The 10,000-nt window shown below is 35.1% G+C and overlaps 1 protein-coding gene across 29 annotated transcripts in view; it reads right to left on the bottom strand.

The window, feature by feature from the left end:
* Positions 1 to 10,000, bottom strand: part of LOC106869304 (pleckstrin homology-like domain family B member 2) — a 458,421-nt gene that overhangs the window by 75,735 nt on the left and 372,686 nt on the right. For 18 of the 29 annotated variants that reach the window (XM_089352366.1, XM_089352371.1, XM_089352379.1 and 15 more), the window contains one exon: positions 8,418 to 8,465. The exons of the other annotated variants lie outside the window; for them this stretch is intronic. In XM_089352366.1, coding sequence (XP_089208492.1) covers positions 8,418 to 8,465 — 48 coding nt within the window. The remainder of the gene's footprint in view (positions 1 to 8,417; positions 8,466 to 10,000) is intronic. 29 annotated transcript variants of the gene reach the window in all.

Raw genomic sequence — 10,000 nt, 5'->3', positions numbered from 1 at the left:
ATTTAACAAACAGGTTATCTCAGGAAAGGCAACAAGCATTTACACCTATCAATCACATTGTGTGTATCTTTATATATATATTTTATATATATATGTGCTTGTCTGTGTATGTGTACACACATATACACTCTTATATATATATATACACACACACACACTAACGTTGCACATTTTGAAATGCCTGTTTGCTTCTTTTCTGTCCAGCATTTACACACTGACTGCATTCAATACTCATGTTTTGCAACCATGTAGCCTCACACCTTTATACACAAGTGTCATGTAGCGAGGGAATCTCTTTGTTACCAGCAGAGGTAACAGTACCCTACACTTTTCTAGCTACTATATTATACACACACAAAAAGATACATACAAATATACAAAGAGCAGATTATTGAGATTCTACATCAAGATTTATTAAGCTAGATTAGTTCCACATTTAAGCAGAGAAAAAAAGGTGAGACTATACATAATCTAATTAATAACATCTTTCACTGATTTAACCAGAATAATTAACTGATAACTTGAAAGATCTCATTCAGTAGAGAAGACCAGATTTAAACAGTGATTGTGACTTATAATAAACTGAAAAACAGAGAGTAATGTGAGTGGTATAAAGATGTGAAACATCAAACCCAGAGCTGAACAACATCAACAGCATATATTTGTATACACAAATGCTGACATTTACAGTGATATGTTGTCAAGTGTCTTTGGACCAAAGAAACACATTCAAGCTACATCTTCGTATCAAAGAATCTTTAACGATAAAAAGAATTGAAAACAGAAGCAAATGATTAAACACCTATTGAAATATAGATGGAGTTGGCAGGCTGATAGAAACATTAAAGGTTAGATATATATGGGTAAGGACTAGCACTTGTATAGTTATATAATCCTTATACACACACATGACCATCCCCAAGTACAACAACATATATATATATATATATATATTATACAATTAAACCTTGGGAGAGGCATTATGCCGGTAATAAACACACGCACTGGTTCAGTTCTTTATTAATTTATATAGTTTTTTGTTAAATTATTTCATTGCACTCTTGCAATCTCTTCAGTAACTTGTCTCTCCACTTCCATTTATTTCGAAATAAATGGAAGTGGAGAGACAAGTTACTGAAGAGATTGCAAGAAGTGCAATGAAATAATTTAACAAAAAACTATATAAATTAATAAAGAACTGAACCAGTGCGTGTGTTTATTACCGGCATAATGCCTCTCCCAAGGTTTAATTGTATTTCTTTCAACACACGTATCCACATCAAGAATCTTGCACACGAAATACACATACAAAATATATATATGTCCTTTTACCTAGTTTGCTATATAACTGATCCATACCACGTCCTTCAGTCCCTGTCGAAGTCCTTGGATGTAACAAAATATAATTTGTTGGGCTTTTATTTGTAGACTAAAAAACTACTGAAATATAGATGTGTACATACATCTATATGTATACATATATACACACATACATATATATATATACACACACACACACACACATATATAAATATACACACACATATACATACATACATATACATATATATATATATATATATATATATATATATACATACATACATATACGTATATATATATATATATATACACACATATACTAGCAGAAAGACTGCCGTCCAAGCAGTTTTCTGCTAGCCGCTCAATAATATTTCTACATTTGACTCCCAATTCTAATAATTTTTATGATGTTTTATGTCCAATTATTTCTTTGTATAATAGTGCTTACTTGCTTAGTACTTGCTTACTTCCTTCAATTATTTTATCAGTCATAATCTCTCTTTTCTAAAGTCAATCTGTTATATATATTTATCATTAATAATTGGTAGAACTTACATAGGTGTGCATGGATGGACAGACGGTTGGTCAGTCTTGAGATACATGTGGTATTCTTGGGAATAGCAGAGTTGATCCTGGATATGGACCAGAAGCAACCTCAGCCTCAATAACATGTTCATGTAAAATGACAATGATGTAGTGTGTGCCATTGAAATGTCCATTAGTAGCATCTAAATTTCTCAGAATCATTATGCATCGTTTTTTCTTCAGTTGGAGAATGTATTGTTGATGATCTTGATTTGGGGCAATACCTGAGCTTCTGTATATTTTAGCTCACCAGAGATGAACAGAAAATCGTTCACAAATTGTGCATCAACCATATTTGGATGGTGCTTTTTAGGTGCCACCAACACAGGGAGCTAGTCAGGCGGCTCTGGCAGCAACCCACACAGGAATGGTGCATATTGCATACCACCAGCACTGGTAATGGCCACAACTACAATTTCCATTTGATTGTGATTTGATTTGATTTTAATTTACTTGACTCAATAGGTCTCCTCAAGCACGGGATGTTGCCCAACGATTCAAAGGTACTTTTTAAATGGGCTGGTTATGCGCTTATGCGACACTGGTGTAGGCTACGGCTGTGATCTTACTTTCCTTGCTGAGTGTTGTAAATCACAGCATATCTCCTGAGGTTTCGGTCTTTTGTCATTGCCTCAGTGAGGCCCAACATTTGAAAGTCATGCTTCACCATCTCATCCCATGTCTTCTTGGGTCTCCCTCTTCCACAGGTTGCTTCCACTGTTAGGGAGTGACACTTCTTCACACAGCTCTCCTCCTTCATACAGAGCAGATGACCATACCAGTGCAGTTGTCTCTCTTGCACACCACATCTGATGCTTCTTATGTCCAACATTTCTCTCAGGGCGCTTACACTCTGTCGTGTGTGCACACTGACATTACACATCCAGCGGATCATGCTAACTTCATTTCTTTCAAGCCTACGCATGTCTTCAGCAGTCATAGCCCATGTTTCACTGCCGGAAAACTTGTTGCATTTGTTGCACCGTCTTCTATACACAATATTTACTTGTTGGCATAAATCTGTGTCACAGATGGGGCAGTTAGCTTGATTGCTGTTCTTTGCTAGGTGTCTTCTCAGAGAGGGGCCAGTGTGAGCTAGTTGTATGTCCAATCCTTCTCTTCTTATGGCTCTTCGGATGGTTGTAGTTATCCTCTCACTAAAATGGGGTATTTTAAGGAAGCATGTGTTGCTGGGTTTTCTGTGTGTTCGGCATGTTTGTCATGTTGGGTACTTAAGCCGATTTACAATGGACATAAGGTACCCATTGGTTTTCAATATCTCTAGGAAGCATGTGGTGTGGGTCACCTTGTCCTCTAGCCTGCTGCACTTGCTCTGGATGCATGCAAGTCCATTTCTGGTTTATCCTATTTTGGCACAGAGTGGAAGGGCTGAACTGTACTGGACAAACATATCTCTGCTGGCTGCTTTCCTGTAGAACTCGGTGTGGATCTCTCCTTCTTCCATTATTTTCAGTTGGAAGTCGAATAGCGATAGGAATCCAGTGTTGTCGGGACGTTCTATAGTGAACCACATGTTCATGTCCATGTTGTTGAACGTCGTGAATATTTTGTCTGCCTCTTCACGGGAGGATGTGAGTATGAGGATGTCATCTAGTATCTGGTAAAGAAGAAAACTGTACGTATAATGCATAACTTAGAAGCAGCATGGCGGATGTGCCAACACACATGAGCTTGAGACATGGCTGCCCTCATGCACTTCTCATGAGGAATTCTGGAAGGTGCTTCATGAGACCACTGTAGAGATATTTCCAGAAAAAAAAATTTCAGTAACTGTAAGTTTAAGATTAAACTTACTTGGAAGATATAATACCTATTTATATCTGCATATATATATATATATATATATACGTCTATCTATCTATATATATATATACACACATCTATCTATCTATATATATATATATATATATATACACACATCTATCTATATATATATATACACACATCTATCTATCTATCTATCTATCTATCTATCTATCTATATATATATAAATTTAAATAATAAGGGTAAAAAATTGAATATTAATTTGATTAATATCAATTTAAACCAGTGGCCTAGCATATTGAAAAAATCTGAAGATTCACAAAAATTATATTACATATATATAAGAGGGATGACCACTAAGTGGATATCCAATATGCTAGATGTAGACCCCATATGGAGTGTGAGTGAGCATATGCATATATGCACATGCATGTGGGTGGGTGTGCATGCATGTGTATGTACATGCATGCATATGCAGATTCTATGAGCGTGGGTTTACCTTCTTCGAGCAATTTTACTTTCTCCTTATTCAGGTAATTTCTCTTTATTTAACGGTCATTCTCATAGCTCTTTTGCTTGTCTTAATAACTGACGAGATGCTGGAGCAGTCTTCCGCTCTGACATCTGAAACTCTGAGTTCTATTATGGCCACCGACTAATTATCACATATTATATATATATATATATATATATATATATATATATATATATATATATATATATATATATATATATATATATATATGTATATATACATATATATACACACACATGTATATATATGTATATCTAAATATATATGTATGTATACATATATATATATCTAAATATATATATACATATATATATATATATAAATATATATATATACATATATACATACATATATATATATACATACATATATATATATATATATACATATATACATACATATATATATCTAAATATATATATATATACATACATATATATATCTAAATATATATATATATCATCATCATTTAACGTCCACTTTGGATGATTTGACTGATGGCTGGTGAGCCAGAAGGCTACACCAGGCTCGAATCTGATCTGGCAAAGTTTCTACAGCTGGATGCCCCTCCTAACGTCAACCACTCTGACAGTGTAGTGGGTGTTTTAACATGCCACTGGCACAGTGTTGTATTTGGGGAAGGTCATGTTGCCAGTTTAGCCAATAAAAACACATGCACTATATATTTGGTATTCAGTTGCTTCAGGTTTATTTTATATTAATTGTATTTTGGCCAGAGTTCTTTCACCACTCTTCTGTGACCTCATCAGTGGTCCTTTGCTTCTTTCTTTTCTGTGTGTCCTCCTTACTAATGATCTGCCATTTTGTATTCCTATTGTATGTCTTTATTTGCACATGCGTATATCCCTGTGAGTGTCTCTGTTTAGTAAGTGTGTGTGGGGGGGGGGGGGGAATGCACCTGCATTATCAGTATCCCCTGTTTATACACGTTCATTTAATTTACTTTTATAAATTTTATTCCTTTGTTTATATCTACTTACTTTCTATTTTCTTTCTATTTTTTGTATTAATTTAATTTATTTTTTATTTTCTTAATGTATATAGTTATTTAATTCCATTTATTCATCTGTGTATTGTATTATATTCATATTATTATCAGTTTATGGGGATCTTATTCTTTCATAGGTTATGGTGTGTTGGGGTGTGTGCTAGTGTTCCATTCTAGTTTTCTATTCAGGCTAAGTTTATCTTCTATTATGTGTGTAGCTTCTGTAATTTGTCTAAGTATTGTGTCTGTTCTGTTGTTGAGTGAGCCTCCTTGTTCCTACTTGGTGTGCTGGTACAGAACCGATGAGCTCTTCTCTTCCTTAAGTTCCCTCCAATACTCATTTACCCGCTCTCCTATGCTCCATGCTGTCTCCCCTACATACGTCATTGTCTTGTTACTGCACCATCCCTCTGTAAATCTTATACTATAGACTACATTCCTAGCTTTACAGTTTGTCTGTGGGCTAAATCTACATACAATACAGTTCCTATCAGTACAGGGGGTTTTACTAAAAGGCTAAGTTCTACCAATTAGGGATTTGATAGGATTACCTGGCCTTCATACAACCTTAATTCTTAGCTTAAGTTTGTCTAGGGCCTTTCTAAAGTGGTAAGCCATTTCACCTCTAGGAGTGGTGCTGACGAACATGACACTCTGGTATTTGTGGCTATCACTCCATGAGTTGGCCTTCCCTATTTTCTTCTTAGTCCTTTGAATGGTGTTCCATGACTTGCTCCTACAGAGTGGGCAAATCCCATTCCTAACATTATGTATGATTATTTCAAATTTCCTCATGGCTCCTTTGTATAATCTGATTCTTTCTCTATGGCTGAATCTTGAGTACCGCATGCTATAAAATACCATATGGGTAAAATGTTTTGACTTTCGAAATATATTTTTTTGACTGTCGCATTTGAATTTGACTTTACACGGTATAGTCATTTTGCATTGCAACACTAATGTATATTGCGAGTTCATTTTAAGAAAGCCTTCGACTGTTTTACAAATGTAATTTTAAGCTTAAGTTTTGCCAAGGTTTACCTATTAATTATTTTATTTTTACTCACATATTTAATTATGTTACATCAAATTAATGTACAATTTCCTTATTTTACGTTTTAATATTATACACACCGAACAGTTTTTTAAAGTAGTACAGGCTATGTAGAGGGGTGCTGTTAGGAGAGTAACAGTTACCCATGGGTACAATGATGAATTTGGTGTACAGGTAGGTGTTAACCAATGTTTTGGTCATCAGACCTCTGCCATTCATCATTTTCCTCCAGGTCAGAAGAGAGGAATTATAGACTGGAGGTCCAGGGGACTACTATATGCTGATGATCTGGCCCTCATAGCAGAATCTATAACAGAATTAAAAGAGAAATTCCAGGTGTCGAAACAGAACCTGGAATCAAAGGGTCTTAAATTTAACTTAACAAAGACCAAGGTCCTACTAGTAAGCAAGAAATTGGACAGGATCCTTCACCCTTCAGGTAAATGCCCCTGTTTGATATGTAGAAAGGGTGTAGGCAAAAATTTCATTCAGTGTACCCAGAGAAAGCTATGGACACACAAGAGATGCAATGGAATAACAGGGAAAGTAGTATGTGAAAGGTGGACAGAAGTCATAAAGATCACAGATACACTGGAGGTTGTACAGAAAGTGTATTTGCTAAAATAAGAATAGGATGGAGAAAGTTGAGAGAGCTTTTACCTCTGTTGGCAACCAAAGATCTTTCTCTCCAAGTGAAGGGAGTATTGTATGGTGCATATGTACAAACTGCAATGCTACATGATAGTTGTACAAGAGAAGAGACTGCACTAGTTCAATCATATTTTGTGGATGGATGAGGATAGTTGCCAAAAAAGTGCCAATCACTTAAAGTAGAGGGACGTTGTAGAAGAGAGAGACTCAAGGAGACATGAGATAAAGTACTGAAGGTTGATTTCAAAACACTGAGCCTTACAAAGGAGATAACAAAGGTTAGAGATATGTGGTACGTTGTTGCACTCAAGAATACCCACCCACCAAAACAGAATTGATATCCTAAAAACCAATGTGTTACATAAAAAGCATTGGTGCTGGTGTCACATAAAACAGACCCAGTACACTCTGTAAAGTGGCTGGCATTAGAAAGGGCTCCAGCTGCAGAAACTATGCAAAACAAACTATGAAACCTGGGGCGGCCCTTGGCCTTGCTAGTTCCTGCCAAGCTGTCTAACATATGCCAGTACGGAAAAGAGAATTAAATGATGATGATAAACACACACACACACACACACACACACAAACAGTGGGTGTCTAATGTAAAGAGAACTCAATTCAGAGTAGCTGAAGGATGGTTCTGGAATGTAGGATGGTGACTCTACATATATATCTTTGCATGCCTCATTTTATATTCTGTTTGCTGCTCAGTAACAAGGGTGTCATCTCAAATTAAGCTTGAAAAGGGAGATCTGGCTTATGAATAACAAAGATTCTGAGAAACAAAATAGTTTTTGCAATGCTGAAAGTAAAATCTGGTTATTTCTAGGAGTAAATGAATAATTCAGAGAACTGGAGGTCAAAGAATTCACGAATGGTAAACACAAAAATATAACAACAGCAGCAGCAATAATAGTAATAATAATAATGGCGAAAACAGGCAGAATAAGGATGTCAGTTAGGTAAACATTCTATTCAGTAGCTAGTAGCACACTATTTCAGTAGGAACAACAACAGCAGTAACAACAACAATGCAACCAAAGTATTTATTAAGTAAATCAAGAACACAAAACAAAAAAATATATTAAAGAAACCACATACTTTAAAACTAAGTGAAGTCAGTAAATCTATCTAGATCACACACACACACACACACACATATGCATATATATATATATATATATATATATATATTATATAAGACAAATAATAAATGAGTATATGCATATATATACATATGTATACTAATATATATATTCACACATATATATACATATATGCATACACATGCATATATACACATAGAAACATATAATACAGTATGCATTACACACTGCACAGGTAGTATACAGTTGCAGCTGATCCTCTTTGTTTTGCTACAGAATTATTTGACTAACAAAATTTGATTAAATAATCATTCGGAGTTATGAAAGGGTCAGTAGAACAACTGAGGAGGCAAGCCATTTGCCCTTACCTGCTTGTTGACAACACGTCTTCGGCTTTTAGGCCGACGCAGAGTAATCTGTGAAGGTATTTAATTAGTTGAAACAAATGATGAACAATCACCACTCACATAGTTAAGGCAGATTGAGAATATTAAGAAATAAAAGATAAAATGAAATTTTACAAAAATAATCAATTCTCTTTTTCATTATCTCACTGATATTACACACACACACACACAAACCAAAAACACTAATTGTTTTAGGTACTTATGAAGTCATGAACACACACAAACACCCTTTTGACCCTCCAGGCTTTGATCCAGCAGGACATCGATAGTGTACCAGCTGGAGAGAAGAGAGGGCAGCATCAGCACCAGGCTGGTTCTCATTTACAGTTAAGCTGTTTAGAGCAACATGAAATGAAGCACCTTGTCCAAGGAAACAATGCACCACATGGTCCAGAAGCTAAACCCATAACATTGATATCATAAACCCCAACAATCCCCTAACCACCAGGCCATATACATATCCACAAAATGTTGCAGTTGATAAAAAGTTTATTATTTTCTCTGCTAGCCTATCAAATGTTTATGTATGACACAGAGAGGTGTGTGTGAGTGTGGGGGGATAGTTATATGTAACATGTTAAGGTGAATTTTGATGATTAAATCTTTAATATTTAAACTGGCCATATTCAGTTCAAATATTTTACCTGTTTTATGTTCAAACTATCCAGATCTTGCTTCTCAAACCTACACTATAACATCTTCTAAAAATAAGCAATCACAAAATCTCTAAGTTACAAGATAATGCATGATTAATTCAAAACAATGTGAATAAATAAGCAGTACATTTGATAGAGTAATTTGAATGCGAAAGGGTTAATGATTTAGGCAACCTAGTTGTCTGACAGTGACCATTTAGTGGTTAATTTCAATGAAATATATCCACCTTCCCCTTGTCTTGACTCAAGAGCATTCATTGTCAACTTTATGCAAAACTTTCATGGTAATAAATGAGAAACTAAATCAGGGAGGCAGAAAGAACTAAAGAACAAGAATTGAACTCTTCTGCAAAATTCATCAAATATATGCTAAAATCTTTAGTCTCATGTATACACATATATCCTTACCTCAGTAGAGACAAGGTCAAAATTGTACTAAAAATGAAGTGTTACGTATTATAATAGCTGGCACCTTGATTCTGATTATTTAAATTTATGTTCAATATCATCAGACTGGATACAAAGCACATCATATCATGTCTGGGGATCATGAACAAGATATTTCAGTAACTAGATATGAGGTGCCAGGTGATTATATATATATATGATTTCAAAATGTAACCACATGTTAATTAATCATTGGGGATTTTCTTCCTCTGTCTTCCCTTCTATTGGACTTTCCTCTGTTTCCGAAGAATAGTGTCTGCTCTAAACATTAAACCATCTTTCATTCCTTCTCTGAGTGTCTGCTAATACATTACATGTACCACGTACTTGTGTTGTTATTTTTGTGTTTGTTGTTTTTAGATTTATCTCTCTCTTTTCCTCCTCCTCCGTTGTTGTTGTTGAGAGAGATCTCTCTCTTTTCCTCCTCTCCGTTGTTGTTGT

Source organism: Octopus bimaculoides, chromosome 5 (assembly GCF_046866305.1).
Source record: "Octopus bimaculoides isolate indiv1 chromosome 5, ASM4686630v1, whole genome shotgun sequence".
NCBI classification, from domain to species: Eukaryota; Metazoa; Mollusca; class Cephalopoda; order Octopoda; family Octopodidae; genus Octopus; species Octopus bimaculoides.
This window is presented reverse-complemented; position numbering and strand designations above follow the sequence as displayed.